This window comes from Sciurus carolinensis, chromosome 9 (assembly GCF_902686445.1).
Source record: "Sciurus carolinensis chromosome 9, mSciCar1.2, whole genome shotgun sequence".
NCBI lineage: Eukaryota > Metazoa > Chordata > Mammalia > Rodentia > Sciuridae > Sciurus > Sciurus carolinensis.
The window spans coordinates 17,303,649-17,323,507 of NC_062221.1; the positions used below are offsets into that span (position 1 = coordinate 17,303,649).

The 19,859-nt window shown below is 36.1% G+C and overlaps 1 protein-coding gene across 1 annotated transcript in view; it reads left to right on the forward strand.

Annotated features, from left to right (window-relative positions):
* Copb2 (COPI coat complex subunit beta 2) overlaps positions 1 to 19,859 on the forward strand; it is a 29,372-nt gene that overhangs the window by 9,131 nt on the left and 382 nt on the right. Inside the window, exons 3-21 of the mRNA XM_047563821.1 lie at positions 301 to 387; positions 590 to 716; positions 1,603 to 1,751; positions 2,943 to 3,089; positions 4,097 to 4,196; positions 4,868 to 5,010; positions 5,261 to 5,460; positions 6,965 to 7,075; positions 8,401 to 8,489; positions 8,576 to 8,682; positions 9,868 to 10,011; positions 11,634 to 11,764; positions 12,010 to 12,217; positions 15,788 to 15,898; positions 16,847 to 17,061; positions 18,827 to 18,919; positions 19,012 to 19,192; positions 19,387 to 19,455; positions 19,588 to 19,659. Of these exons, the coding sequence (XP_047419777.1) occupies positions 301 to 387; positions 590 to 716; positions 1,603 to 1,751; positions 2,943 to 3,089; positions 4,097 to 4,196; positions 4,868 to 5,010; positions 5,261 to 5,460; positions 6,965 to 7,075; positions 8,401 to 8,489; positions 8,576 to 8,682; positions 9,868 to 10,011; positions 11,634 to 11,764; positions 12,010 to 12,217; positions 15,788 to 15,898; positions 16,847 to 17,061; positions 18,827 to 18,919; positions 19,012 to 19,192; positions 19,387 to 19,455; positions 19,588 to 19,659 (2,484 nt within the window). The remainder of the gene's footprint in view (positions 1 to 300; positions 388 to 589; positions 717 to 1,602; positions 1,752 to 2,942; positions 3,090 to 4,096; positions 4,197 to 4,867; positions 5,011 to 5,260; positions 5,461 to 6,964; positions 7,076 to 8,400; positions 8,490 to 8,575; positions 8,683 to 9,867; positions 10,012 to 11,633; positions 11,765 to 12,009; positions 12,218 to 15,787; positions 15,899 to 16,846; positions 17,062 to 18,826; positions 18,920 to 19,011; positions 19,193 to 19,386; positions 19,456 to 19,587; positions 19,660 to 19,859) is intronic.

Consider the following 19,859-nt stretch of genomic DNA (forward strand, 5'->3'; position numbering starts at 1 on the left):
GGAGAAACGAGGCTATGAGTAGCAAAGGTAAGGCTGGAAAGTGAGGAAAGGGCCAGAGCACAGAAGATCTGGAATACCATCTTGTGGACACTTGTTTTCTCTTATCCTCTAAAAATATTTTAATTTCAAACCTGTTAAAAAGATAATCAGTTCTTTTTTAATTTTAATGTTGATCTTTCATATTTTAGTATGAGAATATTTTTAATAAGTCATGTAAATAGTCAAATGTTTTAAATACATTTGAATAGATTTTTCAGTCATTTTCTCATGACTTAATGTGTGTATTGTTAAATTTTAAAGACCCTGGTGAAGACATTTGAAGTGTGTGATCTTCCTGTTCGAGCTGCAAAGTTTGTTGCAAGGAAGAATTGGGTTGTAACAGGAGCAGTAAGTAATTATATAAATTTCTAATCCTGTTTTTTTTATTGGTCAGTGATTAGGTAAATTAATTGCAAAATTTTGATTCCTGATTTGTTTTGTTCATTAGTGCAGTGTTTTGAAGCATGGACTTTGTTCCTTGAATTTACAATAGTTTTTCATGCAATTTACTTCCTAATAGTGATGGTGGTTTTTAAATTTCCATTACTAGGATGACATGCAGATTAGAGTGTTCAATTACAATACTCTGGAGAGAGTTCATATGTTTGAAGCACACTCAGACTACATTCGCTGTATTGCTGTTCACCCAACCCAGCCTTTCATTCTGACTAGCAGTGGTAAGAGATGACCTCTTTTGGTCATGGGTGTCTCTTTGGGTAATGCATTTTCATTCAGTAAGACATGCTATTCTTTAACTGCTGTTACGAGTAGAGTTCTAATTTCAAGCAGTTTTTAAACCATTTAAGTCCATTACTGTGCTATTGATGCTGCTTGCTTTTGTAGTTTAATGGAATATCAGCTGTACTTAGGATTGCATAGCAATTGCTCCAATTCCTGTCAGGGAAGACCTGAAGGTCTAGATGTTTAAACATCTGCTGAACAGAAAGCTCGTTTACATACTGATGAGTGAGTTGGCAGATTGCCACAGACCCTAGTCACTTTTATCTTTATATTCAGCCTTTTTCACTCCTGCTATTATGTATAAAACAGTAGACCTTTGGGAGGGCAATTAAAATGAGTAGTGCTGAATTGGTAATAGCTCTTTGAAACATTTTTAAATTAAACATTGAGAACATTTTTTAACCAATCTCATAAGAGCAAATGCTTATTCTTGCAATAGTCTTTAATATTATTCAAACACACTTGTATTGCACTTTTGTCATTCTTTGAAGCCCACTGAGTTCTTTTTTAAATTTTTTCACAAGATTTTGTATTTTCTATTAGTAATCTATTTTATTTATTTTATATCCACTCTTTGGCCTTGTTGCTTAGCTGGTCAAAGTGCCTGTCTAGCATATCCATTCTTATAAAGAGTTAAGTTTTTCTGAGGATAAATAAGGATTTTTGAAAATTCTTTCTCAGTTTCAATTCTATATTTATAAATCACAGAAGGTGCAATTTATTTTAGGTTTGCTGCCTTGAAAGGCACAAAGACTCTCTTAGTTCTGAAATTTAAAAAAAAAATAGAATTTACAACTAACTTGAGACTTTCTTTTGGCCCAGATGACATGCTTATTAAGCTCTGGGACTGGGATAAAAAATGGTCTTGTTCCCAAGTGTTTGAAGGACACACACATTATGTTATGCAGATTGTGATCAACCCCAAAGATAACAATCAGTTTGCCAGCGCATCTCTGGACAGGACCATCAAGGTAGGGTGTCTGCTCTATGTGTCAGTTATCACCTTCTTGATTTGTTTTCCTACAGAGAACGACCCAGCTTTCAAGACTTAGCAGTTTTACTCTGAGAAGCTCTTGTCCGACATCCATTCACCTCTGGACAAAGCCAGTTATGATCATCCTGTATCTCCCATTACTTTTCTTCCATTATGACCTTTCTCACATTGTCATAATCCATGTATTTTTGGAAATCTTTGTCCCCTGAAATATTGGATGATTGGGGCAGGAAATGTGTTTCCTTCTTCCTCCAGACATTCAGTAGCAAACAGCACACTGCCTTGGGTGCACTTGACGATTAGTACCTGTTGCAGTGACTGCATTCATATTCCTTTTTTCCATTATAATATTTAAAATACAGACATATAGGCATAGATTTAAAATCGCAACAATTTTTGCTTACATTTGCTACATATGTATGATATTTTTATTAGCTTTTTTTAACTTACATAAACTATTATGTGTCTATCTTAAGGTTTTGAGTTTGCTTCTTTTTTCCTTCTGTTGGATTGTGCTTGCCTTTGACATAGGTTGGAAACTTTGAAATTAGTTTTAAACTTCTTCACTAAATTAGATTTATCTTGAGAACAAGACTTACCTTTGGCCTAAGTAAAGTCTGTGGTGTAGAGTAAATAGTAAACATTTTACTTTTTTTTTTTTTTTTTTAAACATACATTTACTTCCTACAGGGCCTTCCACATGTTAGGCACCCAGTAAATATTTGTAAAGATAAAGCTCAATCCTGTAATTTTTTACTTCTCTTCTATATTTTATATTTTTTAATTAAACAGTAGTTTTTATCTTTTGATACATGTAACTAAATCCACTTTCCTTAGCAGTGTGTACTAATATTTCCTAAAATTATTTACCCAACCTTAAAGCAGTGTTTCTCAAGGTGTTCCATCTAGATTCCATCTAGCTTCACTGTAGCTCAACTGAATTCAATAGGGATAAAGCCTGGAAATTGGCATTTTCAGAGAACACCATAGTGTTTCTGCCCTCTGGAAATTTAACTGAGAACAAAAACAAATAAGTGAAAACCGATGAATGTTCCTTAGCTTTTCTCTCCTGGGCTTTGGCCTTTTATGTAGTATGTCAGAGGGTGGTGGATCTGCCTTCTAAAAGCAAAGCCCTGTACTGACTGGCAGATGCTGTTGCTCTCTGAAGGTGTGGCAGCTGGGCTCTTCATCACCAAACTTCACTCTGGAAGGACATGAGAAAGGCGTGAATTGCATCGATTACTACAGTGGTGGCGACAAACCATACCTCATCTCAGGTGCAGATGACCGTCTTGTTAAAATATGGGATTACCAGGTATAGTTTTTTCATGACCTTACTTGCCATATATTAGACATGTTTTTTAACTGTTTCTTACAAGACAGCTAAAACTTGGGTTGTTGCATCTTTTCATAGTAAAATAATTTAAGACCTAAGTATTGGCACCAAAATTGTCCCAGAATTTTCCATAAAAATGAACACTGAGTGGGGATGTAGCTCACTGGTAGAGTACTTGCTTAGTATGTGCAAGGTCCTGGCCTTGATTCCTAGCACTTTTTGCTAGCAAAAAGCAATACAAGAAGACACAAATGCACAAGATTTCAAAAATAAATGCTCACATGTTTTCTTTTTTTCATTTAATAATAGAAGTTATCAATTTTAACATTTTAATCTTAAATCATACATAAATTATACATCCTTGAGTATCCTCATTGGTAGACTTCCATGTATATTTGGAAATAGATCAGTGAAAGCATCATAACATAGCTGTGGTACAACCATTTTGTCACATAGAATTCTTGTAAACCTAATTATAAATTCCTGATACCATGCTTTGTCGCTATAAAATATTCTTAAATTTGTTTTGTTTCTTTTGTTTTTCACATCAAAAGTTTCCCTAAGCAGTTAATATAGTAAGACTTAGAAAACCATTTATACTTTGAAATGTTTTCAAATTTGTCCCTAAGTTCAGAATTAAAATATTAAAGACTAAAGTAGCAGTGTCTACTTAGTCCACAGATAGTAGGTGTGAATATTGTAGGGGAAATTCATTATTCTAAAAATTTGGGGAAATAGCATTCAAATGAAAACCTAGATCTTTTATTTTGTCTTCTTTAATGATAGTTACATTTACATTTATCTGATCTATGAGATTAGAGAAAACATACATGTATGCAAAATAATTCTGTTTCAAAAATTTCTACATAGGATTTATTCAGATTGTCATAATCTCTATCATTTATAATGTATCTGTGCATTGAGAAAATTAAGGATGGTTACTTACTTTTTACTAATAAAAATGTCTTTCTGTGTCTTGATTACAGAATAAAACATGTGTGCAGACACTGGAGGGACATGCCCAAAATGTGTCTTGTGCCAGTTTTCATCCTGAGTTGCCAATCATCATCACAGGTTCAGAAGATGGTAAGTTAGAGCATATGTTTATTCATGTGTTCCTGTTAATTATTCAGTAGGTATTTCAATCAAGTGATTTGACCCACACCACTGCATTATAATGGGAGGTTTCCAGTGGTTTTGATATTTTTTATTAGAATACTAGACTTAAGCTACTAAAAAGTAAAAGGGACTTTTTTGTTATCATCTTCATCATTCTAATGTAGTTTGATTCTACCACTTTAATAAGAGGACACCCAGATGTTCTAGAGAAAAACTGAAAGAGCATATATGTCAGAGTCAGAAAAACCTGGGTTTCAAATTCAGGCTCTGTCACTTGGTGAATGTGGTTTGGGCAAATTATGAAATAAGAACACATACCACTCCATGGGACTGTGTAAGAGAGTGAGAAGAAATTAACGTAGAAAGCATCTGGCACATAGTAAGCACTCTGCCCAGGAAATCTTGTTACTATTTCACACCTCAAATTGCATTTCCTAGTTTTAGTTTCTTATGGATTTTCCATTATTATGTTTATGTTCCTTTTTAAAATCAGGTAAAGATTTTAGATGAAAAGAAATGGTCATTAAGTTGCCAGGTGTGTTTTCTATTGGAATAAAGACTTCCCTGTAGCTCATTTATCTCACAGTTTGTTGTTGGATGTTTGTATCAAAAGGGAGTATTCACATTGTTATTTTTAGGAACAGTCCGTATTTGGCATTCAAGCACTTATCGCCTTGAGAGCACTTTGAATTATGGAATGGAGCGAGTGTGGTGTGTGGCCAGTCTGAGAGGGTCTAACAATGTGGCTCTGGGCTATGATGAAGGGAGCATCATTGTTAAGGCAAGTATCCATCTCTAAATAAACACATGAACATTGACAAAGTCATTTTCCTTGTAACTTAGTACTGTCATCTTCCAAGTCACCAGTTTTATTAACCTGGCAGTTCTTTCATTCAGCACTAGAGATTAAGTAACAGTGTTTTAAAGTGAAAGAAGGAAATAGACTCTGTTAAGGGGGAAAGAGTGTCCATTTTGTTGTGGTTTTATTTGTTTTCCTTTTCATTGCTAAGAGCCATTTGTCATTCTTCCAGCTTGGTCGGGAAGAACCTGCCATGTCCATGGATGCCAATGGGAAGATCATTTGGGCCAAACATTCAGAAGTCCAGCAGGCCAATCTAAAAGCAATGGGAGATGCTGAAATTAAAGATGGAGAAAGATTACCACTGGCAGTAAAGGATATGGGCAGTTGTGAAATATACCCTCAGACTATTCAGCACAATCCTAATGGGCGGTAAGTCCTCACCAAAATCTCTCTCTGAGCTTCTGTGTATGTTAGAACAGGGTGTGCACACATATGCACAGCATATCCCTGGGGTAGGCATCTCTATTCATTCCTCTCTGAGCTTTTGCCCTTGCTTAATGATCCCCATCACAGCCACAGGCAGTCATTGCCAGTTGACCAAGTTGGCATGCAAGGTGGAGCAGTTAAATTGTATTATATTTATTTTTATTTCACATGTTGGGTTCATGTACCTGTGTGCTTCTTTGGGGGCAAGGATCATGTCTTATCCTGACACTTGGTAGGTGCTCTTAATACTTGCTCAGTCATTTCTCTTAAGAAAAACTGACTCTGAGATATGTATCTTTTGAAAAGTTTTGGAATTGGTAATTCTGACTCTTATTCCTAATTTGAACATTAGATTGCTATTGCCTTAAGAATTATAAAGCACCAAACATCTTTTGAGTCTTGTGAGAGAGGAGTTCCTAGAACAATGAGCTTAAACCTGAGAGCTTTAAAAATCATTTTATAGGTCTAGGATGTAGTTCATTGGTAGAGTGCTTGCCTAGCATTCTCAAAGTCCTGAGATCAGTCCCCAGTACAGTGCAAGAGAGAGAGAGAGAGAGATAGAGACAGTGCAAGAGAGAGAGAGAGAGAGAGAGAGAAAGAGAGAAAGAGAGAGAGAGAAAATTCCAGAAATAAACAATTCATCATTTTAAAAAGATGACTTAATAGTATATGTCTTGAATATTTAAAAAAGACTAAGTATGCTGCCAAAGGTCAGTAAATGACATCAGTAGTTATTTATAACATAATCAATTTTCTTATGAAGGTTATGAATGCATTATATATAGTTCCCTTGATATCATAAAACATTCTTTGCCATGAGGTTGGCATTTTACAGTGTTCTAAATGATAACTTTGAAGGGGATTGTTTTGTGTCTACTGGGAAAATTTTACTTGACTATTTCATAATCTGTTTTTATTCAATAAATAGGATAATTATTTAAATGTTAATTTTAAATATTAAATTTTAATATTTAAATAGCATTTAAATTATTTTTATGAATTTAGTAGTCACTAAAAATTAGAATAATATATTTTTCTTCATTAGAATGAACAGTGTCAGAATGAAGATAATCTTACTATAAGACAGTACTTTCTATGGTGTAAGTGTCATGAACAAAGTGCTAGCCATCTTGGTGCACAACAAATTCTAGTTGAATAACTGAAATCCTCCATTCTCACCTTCTTGTCCTCGGTTTCTTTGGTTTGTAAGAGAAGCCTATTGCAATAACATTTTCAGCAACAACTTCAACATTTGCTTTTGGATTTGTTGCCTAGAATATTTTTGTGTAGCTCGGTATTCAAAGAAATATATAACTTTTAAAGATGTTAAATTGTAATAATTTACTGTAATAGCATGCTATTAGAATTATTTTGGCATAAATATGAATTTCTGTTTCTTGACTTCTTGGCCCTCTGTATATCCCTTCCTGACTTCTGTAATTTCTAGGTTTGTCGTGGTGTGTGGTGATGGGGAGTATATCATCTACACAGCAATGGCCTTGAGAAACAAGAGCTTTGGTTCTGCACAAGAATTTGCCTGGGCCCATGATTCTTCTGAGTAAGTTTGGTCTTTATGTTTAAGTTCAGTGTGCTCTAACTGCTCTTAGGTGTCATGTGCCACTCTCTGGTTTCTCGAGGCTTGTGTGTTCTGTACTGCTCCCTGTTAAAGATGAGTTCCATCAGAGTAGCCCATTATAAGCTTAGTCAGTGGCAATTGTGTAGTGTAAACCCTTTGTCCTTTCTGTAGTTAGCATTGAGTCTCTCAGTCAAGCTAATAATTTAATAATGCCATTAAACTAGGGACCCAGCACCATTTCCTTGATGAAGCCTTTGGCAGCACCTGGTGCTTATGGGCTTAAAGCAGAACAGGCCCTCACTTCAAGTCTTTGCAGACCCTCCCAAAGACATTTGTCATAAGGTACAGCTGCCCTTTCATGAGCTAATTGGAAGAGGCCCTTTTTACTTTGAGATGGGTCTCACTAAGTTACTTAGGGCCTTGCTGAGTTGCTAAGGCTGGCCTCAAACCTGTGATCCTCCAGCTTCAGCCTCTCTAGTTGCTGGAATTATAGGTATGCGCTCCTATGTCTAGCTCCTGGTCTCTGTTTTTAAGGAAGAAACCTAAATATAAGTAGTTTCCTTTTGATTCCACACATGGCTAATGAGCCACTTATCACAATTTTTCTTAAAATTTTAAAATCACTTTTAATGAGATATAAATTATATAAAACAATACACCATTTTAAGTATATAAACATTTCAGTGGATTTGGAAAAATGTGTATAATCCATAACCACCTACACAAATTATAGAACATTTCTGTGTCACCACAAAATCCCCTTATTTCCCTTAACAGTCCATCCATCCCCACCCATCCACTCCCCAGTCCCAGTCAAACACTGATCTGTTTTTGTTATTGTATAGACTAGATTATCTTTTTTTAGAGTTTCATATGATGGGATCATATGGTATGTACATTTGTACCTGGCTTCCTTTGCTCATCATATTTTGAGATTCATCCACATCATTGCCTGTATAAATAATTGGTTCCTTTGTGTACCGAGTGGTATTGTATATATATATTGCAGTTTGTGTAGTCGTTCACAAGTTAATAGACATTTAGGTCATCTCCAGTTTCTAAAATGGTTTGTAAGTTCTGGTAATCTATAGAATCATCATATGAAACCCATTCCTTATGTATCCACCTGTAAAGAGTTCACCAATCTCTTAGGGAAAAAAATACATCAATGAGTCTTCAAATATTCTTTTTATATCTATATATAATTAATTACTCAATAGTTGAAGATATTTCTAATGTACAATTGAATTATGGTTTATTATATCATGCTGTATTTGTTTTCCCTATCTCCCTCTGCCCACTCCCAGATATGCAATAAGAGAGAGCAACAGTGTTGTGAAGATATTTAAGAACTTTAAGGAAAAGAAATCATTTAAACCAGATTTTGGAGCTGAAAGTGAGTGTTATTTACTTATGATACAATTTAAAAGCTCTGTAATAGTTCAAAAACCTCTAAGCCAGATGTTTTTATGTTCTTTTAAGGTATCTATGGAGGCTTCTTGTTGGGTGTCAGGTCTGTAAATGGCTTGGCTTTCTATGACTGGGACAATACAGAACTCATACGCAGAATTGAGATTCAGCCCAAACATGTGAGTTTTCATTCCTTTGTTGTTGTTTTTTTTTTTTTTCATATAAGGGAGTTCATTAAGCAAACAGAATCTCCCTGCAGGGTAAGAGAGAAAATGAGAGGAAAAGAAAGGGAAAGAGAAAGGGCGTGCGCAAGAAAGAGTGTGAAAAGCAAGGAGGAGAAAGTAAGCAAGTGTGTAGGAGAGAAAAGCAAGAGAAAAGATCCCTTTGTTGTTTTTGGAATGTTTATCTTTGTGATGAGGTCTGGATCCTTGAGGCCAGGAAGAGACCTTGTACCCTGCTGTCCCTGTCTCATAGTGCTGTTTGCCTCAGAATTGTGGTGCGTAAATGAAGCAGTAAACATTGAATATTTTGAAAAGTATTTTAAAAATTATGTAATTCCAAGTGCAATTTATATTTCAAATGGCTTTAACAGCATAAAAATGCATTCTTTGAAGGCAAGAAGTCAGGAAGTTCTTGACTTGGAAGGGCCTGAGAAGTCCCCACCCAGTCAGAAAGGCTGCTGAGATTTATCTGAATGACTGCTTAAGGTTCAGGTGACTGTCTCTAGTGACAACATGTTGTACTTTTAGAACTAACTTCCTGCTACTTTGACAGCTTTCACTGGTCAGAAATTATCTTTGGAGATAAACTAACCTCCCTATGGTCCTGGCTCTGTCTTCTAAAGTATGGTGATTCCCCAAGGGGGAAAGTGGGTGTGGGGGGACTACTTTGCCCTTTTTTATGTATAAACATAGATATATATCTATGTACCATATGTATTTCCATTATATATACATGTAAGCAAATATACAGTGTAATTATAATTATGGTATTAATTTTTTAGGGGAAATTTTAGAGAAAAAAATCTAAAAAGGCTTTTGGGGGGGTGGGAGATAATGAAAATAAAGAGTAAGAAATAGTGTTCTAGAGCAATAGGGAATAGGCTAATGCTCTTCTAAATCCCAGCACATCCAGTGGTTACCAACTGCTCTCCTTCCTCTTTCCCACTGGTCTTTCCATTGCTAGGCTAAATAGAACAGCTCTGCTCTGTCCACCCTCCCAAATACACGTGTAAGTACACTGCAAAAATTAAGGTCATTTTTATTACTATAAGATCAATCTTATAAGAAACAAGGTATATGCTGTTTGTCATACCCATTCAGAAGTCCAAATCAGTTGTCTTATGTTTGTTTGTTGTGTTACAGATTTTCTGGTCTGATTCTGGAGAGCTTGTCTGTATTGCCACCGAGGAATCATTTTTTATCCTTAAGTATCTGTCAGAAAAAGTCTTGGCTGCACAGGAAACACATGAGGGAGTTACTGAAGATGGCATTGAAGATGCCTTTGAGGTAATTGCATCAGTATGACTTTAGCTTTGTTTTTAAATGATTTATATGTGTAAAAAGAGACTGCATTAGAAAAAGCATTTGACAAAATACAGCATCCATTGATGTTCAAAACACTAAAAAACATCCCTCAACACTGTAAAAGCTATACATGCTAAACCAAGGTCAGTATCATTCTAAATGGAGAAAAATTGGTAGCATTCCCTCTAAAAACTGGAATAAGATAGGGATGCCCTCTTTCACACCTTCTATTCAACATAGTCCTGGAAACTCTAACCAGAGCAATTAGACAGAAGAAAGAAATTAAAGGAATACAAATAGGAAAAGAAGAACTCAAACTGTCCCTAATTTGATGACGTGATTCTATATTTAGAAGTCCCAGAAAACTCCACCAGAAAACTTCTACTCATAAATGAATTCAGCAAAGTAGCAGGACATAAAATTAACACCCATAAATTAATTGCATTTCTATACATCAGTGATGAAACAACTGAAAAAGAAGTTATGAAAACTATCCCATTCACAATAGCCTCAAAGAAAATAAAATATATGGGAATCTAACAAAAGAGGTGAAAGACCTCTACAGTGAAAACTACAGAACACTAAAGAAAGAAATTGAAGAAGACCTTAGAAGATGGAAAGACCTCCCATGCTCTGAACATGAGTGGAAAAATATCTGTTCAAGGATGGGAGGAGTGGAGGTTCACCAGACTGGACAGCAGGGAATGGGGGAAAGGGAGAAGGGATGGGAATGGGAAAGATAGAATGAATCAGACGTAACTTTCCTGTGTTCATATATGAATGCACAACCAGTGTAACTCCTTATCATGTGCAACCGCAAGCATGGGAAGTTTTACTGCATGTACGTGTGATATGTCTAAATACATTCTACTGTCATGTGTATCTAAAAAGAACAAATTTCAAAAAGCAAAAACAAATTTAAAAAGAGTACTAATTGGGCTGGGGAGATAGCTCAGCTGGTAGAGTGCTTGCCTCGCAAGCACAAGGCCCTGGGTTCAATCCCCAGCACCACAAAAAAAAAAAAAAAAAAAAAAGTACTAATTTTAGCATTTCATTAAAGTTAGGATTGAGGAAACAGTATTTAAAGCGTTCTGGTAAAATGTGAAAATTAAAATCTTGGCTCAAAAAACAGAATCTGAAAGTAAATATATTTAAAAGAAATTCATTCTTCAATTTTAGGGAATCTTTAGAGTGATATTTTGCACTTAAGAAAATTCGAAGTTGTTTTTTTCCTAAACTGTTTAGCCAGAGTGATTTAAATGAGCTCCCAGATGGTAAAGATAAATCCATCCATGGTGTAGATATCCTCCAAGATGTTGCAGAATCTTTCATATTCCAGTTTCATGTGTATTGGGGTTTAGATTAATTCTCTTAGATCACTGTTTTGAACCAACCATGAGATTTCATGACAAATACTCAACTAGAAATCTGTTCTTAAATGAAGAAAGAAGATAGAAATTTCAAGAAAAGATTTTCTTTCTTGAAATAGAGTTTTGTTGTGCATTCCTTCTTTTTTACCTTGTCAAAGTCAACTATATTCAGCCTTTTGTTATTGACAAATTTTTAGTCTTGGATAATGTAATCATAGTATTTTCTTTCTACAGGTTCTTGGTGAGATTCAGGAAATTGTGAAAACAGGCCTGTGGGTAGGCGACTGCTTCATTTACACAAGTTCTGTGAACAGATTAAATTATTATGTTGGAGGAGAAATAGTCACCATTGCCCACTTGGACAGGTAGTGGAGTATAGTTTTGCTTTTGTCTTAAGCATCCTAAATTTAAAAATGTGCTTTTTCAACAGAACCTGTTACTGGCTTGTAGCAGTTAGTGGCTGATTTTCCTGTGTTATGGTTTTAGTAGATTGCCTCTTGTTAAACAAAATTGCATTAATCAAATGGAAAGATATTGAATAAGAAGCAAGAGGGGTGTGTGTGTGTGACTGTAGATTTGGACTTCTAATTTAGTTTCTGTTTTTTTGTAGGACTATGTATCTCCTGGGCTATATTCCTAAAGACAATAGGCTTTATCTGGGTGATAAAGAACTGAACATCGTTAGCTACTCACTGCTGGTTTCAGTCCTGGAATACCAGACTGCTGTCATGAGGAGGGACTTTAGCATGGCTGATAAGGTCCTTCCTACCATTCCAAAAGAACAGAGGACCAGAGTGGCACACTTTTTGGAAAAACAGGTAAGAGTTTTCTTTTCTCTTTCTCTCTTCTTCCTTCCTTCTTCCTTCTTCCTTTTCTTTTTTTTCTTTTGTGTATGTTTTTTCAAACTAGCAATTTAACAGAATGTTGGTATGATTTGCATGTAGCTGTGGAATTTCTCCTGTCAGTTGGTTGCAGCATATGTAAACCTACACTCTTCTTTCTTCTTTCTCGGTGCCCTTTCTTCCCTCTTTAAATATCAGTAAGAATTCATCTGTCCTCCCCTTCTATGTACCTCTTTTCCATTTTCTTAATATTTTTATTTCTGCATTGCAGTTTTCTATCTCATCTGCCCTTTTTTTAAATTATGGTGAAATACACATAACACAAAATTCACCATTACCAAAATGTCTTTTTCTTGATGTAATATTCACGCAAAGTAATATGTGCAACACCACATGAATTAAGTTCTTTAAAGAAAAAGCTGACTTCCCTTTTTCCTGTATCCTTTTTACTCACTAGAGATAATTAGTTTAATTCTTTTATGTAATTCTTTTTGTATTCATTTTTACATCTCTAAGTAACATGCAGTATAGCATAAGCTATATTTTTTCATCAGCTTTAGGCATTTCTTGTGACTTCTATCCTATGGAAGATGAGGATGGAGCTTACTTTCACCCCTGCTGCATCTACCACATACTCTCCTATCCCTTATCTTTCATGTCCAGTAACATTCATTTCATTTAGATGGGTTTTTGATGTTGACATTATTGTGGCTGTGTAAACACTGTTCATGGTGAGCCATGTGATATATTGTACTTTCCCTTCCAATAATTGTTTGTATTCTCTGGAGTTCAAAATTATCTCCCTACCCCTTTGTTTAATTTTCTCTGTACTTATGGTAAATTTTCCCTTGACTCGCTTGCTCTCCAGATTGCCTTGCACTTTCCTTTCAGTTCGTTTAGTCTGCTTCAGGCTAACTGGGATTCCACTCTGGTCCTGTGTATTCCCCTCACTATCATGGTGGGAGTTCCTTTGCCTCTCCTTGAGTTGGATCCGTTGTTGTCTATATCCCCTGTCTTCTTGCCTGGCTTACTCCCTATCTCATTGGAACCTGTCCTTCAGTAGTTGATTGTTAGTGTATGAACTATGTTTTTCTTAGTGGAAATTTTTTTTATCTTGTTCCCTGTTCTGAAATGGTCTGATGATGGTGGGTCTTGGTAGAGGTCAATTTTCATTCATTCTACCAGGATTAGATAAGTCCTTCTAATTGGAATTGTGTGTCCTTCATTTCTGAAGATATGTTCATGGATTCTTCAGTAGCAATTTCCTTTTGTTGTTTTCTATATTCTCTCTTTATTGAAATTTCTATATTCTCTATATTGAAATATTGAATACACTGGGGTGTTTTCCCTTTTTTTCTTTGTTGCTGTTCTCTAATTTATTAAATCTCTATCGTTTATACCAGAAAGGTTCTCTTACTTTGCTGAGGACTTGAATTTTGGGGTTGTTTTTAGTGTTGAAGTTTTCCTCCTACATGGTATGCTTCCTTCAAGTTGCTTTTATTGATTCATTTTGTTCTTTTTTTCTTCTTGGTCATTTTTCTCAGTAACTCATGATCCTCAGGCTATCATTTAATAGTTCAGGTTTAAGAAGCAGATCAGAGGGTCCAAGTCTGTGGGTAGTACCTGTCGGGTGTGGACATAAGTGATGTAGTTGGCCATTTGATTGGGGCACCTCCATGTCAGTATCTTCACCTAATTAACTTAAGCCCTTTTCATTTATTCATGTAATTAGCATCTAACAGTGTTCAAGGCACTGATCTAGCTGACATACAGCCCTCATGGAACTGATATTTTAGTGTTTTAGATTTTATAGAGAAGCTCTCCAGTGACCATCATCCTGGGGGCTGAGTGGAAGACATCTTGGAGTCTCAGTATTTAGGGTTTCATTTAATCTACATTTTCATTCTCATAATCCCGTTTTCGGCTTCCTCCAGGCATTGTGCTGGGTGTTCCCAGATTGAAGACCTTCTGGTTTAGCTCTCTAACAAACAGACTTGACTGCCTTTGCACCAAGGGATAGGTGACAAGGGAGTGGACGACCTGTGCAGTTGCTTTTAGGCTCCTGTTTGTTTTTAACCCTGTCCTTCATGCGACACCTTTGGGGATTCTGAGATGTGAATCAGGTGGTTTCCATGCTGTCCTTGCTCCTGATTTAGGGTTAGTTTTACTCCTCCACCAGCTTTCCAGCTTCCAAAATTGTATTAGTTGTTTCTTCTCCTTTTCTAGTGTCTCTTTGGAAGATTATGCTTTATAAACAAAAACAAAAAAGCTCTTGGTGTCATTGTAATGACGATGTAGGGGAAACAGAAGTGTGTACATTTAATCCACCTATGTCATCTGCTTTGCCCTTGCTTATGGCTAACTAGTTCCAAAGACCTTCCATTTTTCATTCTTGGGTTTTAAGTTGTATACATCAGTGGAGTAACTCAGTGGTGTTTTGTTTGTTTGTTTTGCAGTATTTGGGGATTGAACCCAGGGTCTTGGGCATACTAGACAAGCACTTTACCACTGAGCTATGTCCTTAGCCTATAACTCAGATTATTTACAATGTCTATTTATACATTCGTGGATGAATGGGGAGTGGTAATTTGTATAATCTGAAAAGTTGTAACATCTTGACACACAATAAAGCCATCCTGAAAATCCATCCTTACCATCCATCCTGAGCATTCTCCCTTGGTTTATGAAGAATAAACCAGCTCTGGGCTTTTCATCTTACCACCACCACATCCCTAGAGCTGAAAACCTTGCCTGTAGGGCAGATTGCATCAATACTGCTTGTCTTGTGGGAGAAGCTGATTTAGTAGTTAAATTAGTTTAAGTCTCTGTTTCTGATGACTGACTGGAACATAGAAAGGAATTCATAGGCATTCTCACCTTTGGGATACTTGCTGAAGTATCCCAAGTATACATAGGTATACTTGGGATACAGGCAGTGACACCTGATTAGCATCTGGACCTGCATACAAAATGTTTGCAAGTGGCTTACAGATGATGGAAAATTGTAAGGATTTATATTTTGACTCCTTTTCCCTTACCCATTTACTGACAATAACTTCCACTGTAAAACAAGGCCTGGACTAAATAACCTCTGAGATCTGGATTTGTTTGGTGGGTAACCACTGTATCTATACCAGTGCACCTGATTTCTTTTTGGAAGTAGCTCTTAATTGACCAATTTTCCAAAACCCTTTTCTTTTTGACATTTGTTTAAATTCACATTTCTAATTTTGCTAAGTATTGTTTACTTGAGTTTATCTAGAATTAGCCAGCTGCCATTTTCTTAAAAAACAGGTATTATGTGACTGAATACTCTGCCAGGTTTGTGCTTACCAGTTAATTCGATGACTTCTTAATTTTTGCTCTTCATTATTTTGTTATGTTACTTTTGTTTAGTAAGTTGTGGGTTTGTGTGTCAGCAAGGTATTTTAGTTTAAGAGGGATGGATGATTTATCTGTGTGTACATTGTATCATATACACATATTTTTGTACTCTCATCTCACACACATATGTACTTTTTCTTTTCTGCCTTTCATTTTGTTTAGGGCTTCAAACAGCAAGCTCTTACAGTATCCACAGATCCTGAACATCGTTTCGAGCTTGCTCTTCAACTTGGAGAGTTAAAAATTGCATACCAGTTAGCAGTGGAGGCAGAGGTATGTACTAATTCATGATTTTTTATAACCGTTGGAAAAATCAGTAGGTACATCCATGTATTTGGTATAATGTTTTGTTATTAAAGTTTTTCAGGTGGAATTTAGTGACTCATTTTGGTGAGATTGTTTCTCTTAGGTCTTTATCAAAGATGCATTGTTAATTTGCATAAATTAAACAGATTTGAGATATTCTTAGCACTATAACTTAAGAAGTATTTTCCTATTTTGAGTGATATCTGTTTTGCAAGAGAAGAAAATATTTAAGGTAGTAGGTAAATCAGTCTAGGAATTCTAAAAGAATATAGGCATCAATAATTTGCCAATATCCCAAACTAATAAGAAAGATATGGATTTTAAAGCAGGATTCTAAACTGAATTAGAGATGTGTCTTTTGAAAGACAGTTTAATGATATTTTTTAGAGATCTTTGTATATTCTATACTCCTAATTTTGGTTTAAGTCTAGCATTTATTGGTAAATTAATTTCAGATGTACAAAATAAATTTTACCTATATTAAGATCACCCAAATGTGTAGTGTTTTGATTTTTGAGAAGCTACAAATGACAGACATTTATTGTTAAATATTTAAGAACAATTTTTTCAAAAAAGTGGTATTAAATTCATTCTTTAGAATAACTGCAATCTAATTACCTTAAAACTCCAGTTAGCTTGTTTTATTTGTTTCACTGTGTAGTTACAAAATAAAAATGATTTGATAATTATTCATGCATCATTAAAATTATTTGAATTTTGTATGTGAATAATTTCCATTTCCTCATCATAAATTTTATTTTATTTTTGGTAGTGCAACTTAATAAGTACAGCTCCTATGTGTGTGTGTAAAGTATCTTCCATTGTCAGATAATGATGTTCAAGAGAATAAAGTTGATGTTGGAGATTGGAATGCTTATTTTCAAAGGTATTTTAATTTGGAAACTCTTCTTTTAGTCAGAACAGAAGTGGAAACAACTTGCAGAACTTGCCATCAGTAAATGTCAGTTTGGCCTCGCCCAGGAGTGTCTGCACCATGCCCAGGATTACGGGGGTCTGCTGCTTTTAGCCACTGCCTCTGGAAATGCTAGCATGGTGAACAAGCTAGCAGAGGGTGCAGAGAGAGATGGCAAAAATAACGTGGCGTTCATGAGCTACTTTTTACAGGGCAAGTACGTATTAATCCAAGTTTAAAAGACCTCGGAAAGCACAGTAATTAAAATTTCAACATTAATTGTGAGGCTGGTTTTTAGAGAGGAAATCCTGGAGAGAACTGATGCTGGCCAGGTGGTGTTGAACAGTGTGGGCAGTAGGACAGTGCCATGGTGGCACTGCTTCAGCAGGGTTTAAATGTGTGAGCTAAAGGAGCTGTTCAGGTGGGAGAAACGGCAAAGCCCTTTCTCAACAGCCTGCCAGTTAGTGGCTGGTGCATCTCACTGTTTGACAGGAGGAGGCTGTCATGCTGCTCCAGTTGGTGTCTGAGTGGCAGTTGCCTTTACTCAAAGTGGGTAATTTTGATCTGTTTGTGGCATGGAGGAAGGAGGTTGAAAATGCCAATTACTTTTAGATTTGAGTTCAACAGAAAAGCATAAAAATGTCACATATTTTTAAGTCCAGTGTGAAATCATTTAGAAAGTAGTTGGCCCTATTATGAAATAAAACACAAAACATTCATTAACCTTGCCCTGCATACTAATTTTTTTAGACTCTTACACTTCATCATAAATATATACATATATATATACACACACACACACATATATATATATATATATTTTTTTTTTTTTTTTTTTTTGGCCAGGCATGGTGGTTTCACACCTCTAATCCAAGCTACTTGAAGGGCTGAGACAAGAGGATCACAAGTTCAAGGCCAGCCCTGTCAACCTAGTGAGACCCTGTGTCTAAATAAAAAGGGCTGGAAGTGTAGCTCAGTAGTGAAGGGCGCCTGGGTTCAGTACTCAGTACCACAAACAAAACAAACAAACAAACAAGCAAAAAAACCTTTTTCTTTTTTTGATGCTGAAGAACAAACCCCAAGGCCATACAAATGCTAGGCAAGCACTCTACCCCTGAGCTATACCCCATTTTAAAACTTTGTGCACCCTGATATACGTATGTGAATTTATATTCCTGCAAAAATAGGTCCACTATTTCTTTTATGCATAATTTAAAAATCTAAAAATTTTCTGAAAAGTTTTTTATAACTTATTTGATGACAAAACCTGACAGAACTCTAGTATACTACTTTTAGTTGCTTTTTTGCTACTCAGTATGTTTTTAATTGCGTTTAATAGTCATGTTATTGCAAAAAAATTGTTTGGGGCTTTTGTTAGGTGCTTCTTCTACTCCATTTATAGCATATGTGCTTTATTACCTAAAACTTTTCTTTCTTTTCTTTGTCAATATTTTATTGTGAAATTTTAAGCACACAAAAAAATTGTAAGACTTAGTAAACACACATACACACATATATGTAAATTTTTTTTAAAAATCTGAATTCTGAAATGCTTTATAAAATTGCAAAGAAAAAAACTGGAGTTAGAAAATAGACACCATTGGTATCCTTTTTTTCTACTGGACACCTCTGGATTATCTGGTCCAGCCCACATTGGAGATGCTGAAACTGAATTTCTGCTTGCCTACATCTTGAAGCCTTCAAAATTTGCTAATCCAAACTGCCTTGATCCTTTGAAAAGGCCCTTTAGGTTCCCTCAAGAGTTGTAAAAACTGAGTACATTGAAAGAGGTCATAAAAGCTGCCCTATCCCCCACACACGGGAAGTCCACCCGGCTGCAGTACACCGTTAAGACGAGTTACATGGCTCAGGAACAGAAATGAGATGAATGTGGAGGGAACATTAAATCCACATTTCTTTCAGTGTTAAGTGCTGTTGTAGTGTTTATTCTTGTGACAGCACCTCTCCTCCTTAATCTTCAGGCTCGATGCTTGCCTTGAGCTCTTGATCAGAACCGGACGACTGCCAGAAGCTGCCTTCCTGGCCCGAACTTACCTACCCAGTCAGGTTTCAAGGTACAGACTTTTGAATTTTAGGAAGAAACATTTCAGATACAAACAGGGCACACTTATGTAGATTCTTTTTGGTTTCATGATGTCTATAATAGGGTAGTGAAACTCTGGAGAGAGAATCTCTCGAAAGTCAATCAGAAAGCAGCGGAATCCCTCGCTGACCCAACAGAGTATGAAAACCTTTTCCCCGGATTAAAAGAAGCCTTTGTTGTTGAAGAATGGGTGAAGGAAACACATGCTGATCTCTGGCCAGCCAAACAGTACCCACTAGTCACGGTGAGTGGGTGAGTGGCCAGGTGCCAGGCTTGATTCAGTGTGACTACAGGGTGGGAGCACATTCACTTCAGGGTTTGAGCTGTGCTGGATACATTGTTGCTGAGTTAAGAGCTATATTTAGGATTTAGGCCAAGTTTCCAGAGCAGGTATAATTTCAGGAATTTTGATTTCATCATTGCTTTATTCTCTGATAGCCAAATGAAGAAAGAAATGTCATGGAAGAGGCAAAAGGCTTTCATCCCTCAAGATCTGTAGCTCAGCAGGTCAGTAGAGTACTGCTTGTGTAAACTTGGTTGAGATTGTTGATTTAAGTACCATCTTTCCCTCAGAGGAAAGGTTAACCATTTGTGGAAAAATTCATTTGTTTTTATATATCTTTCTACTTGGGCTTTTAGGATCTTGATGGGAAACCTCCTTCTCCTACTCCAGTTATCATGGCCTCCCAAACAGCCAACAAAGAAGAAAAGGTGGGTCAAATGTCAACCAAACCTCCCATCCCTCCCCCGCTGTGTGCAGGCCCAGGGCCTCTGTGGTAGGTGATGCATGCAGAGTTTCAGAGCAGGGGCTTTGAAATGGGACAATGTGCTTTTTGACTATTAAGGAAATTTTACTTCTTACTCTGGATCAGGAACTACATGGTACTTTATAACTCCACCATTCTCTTTTG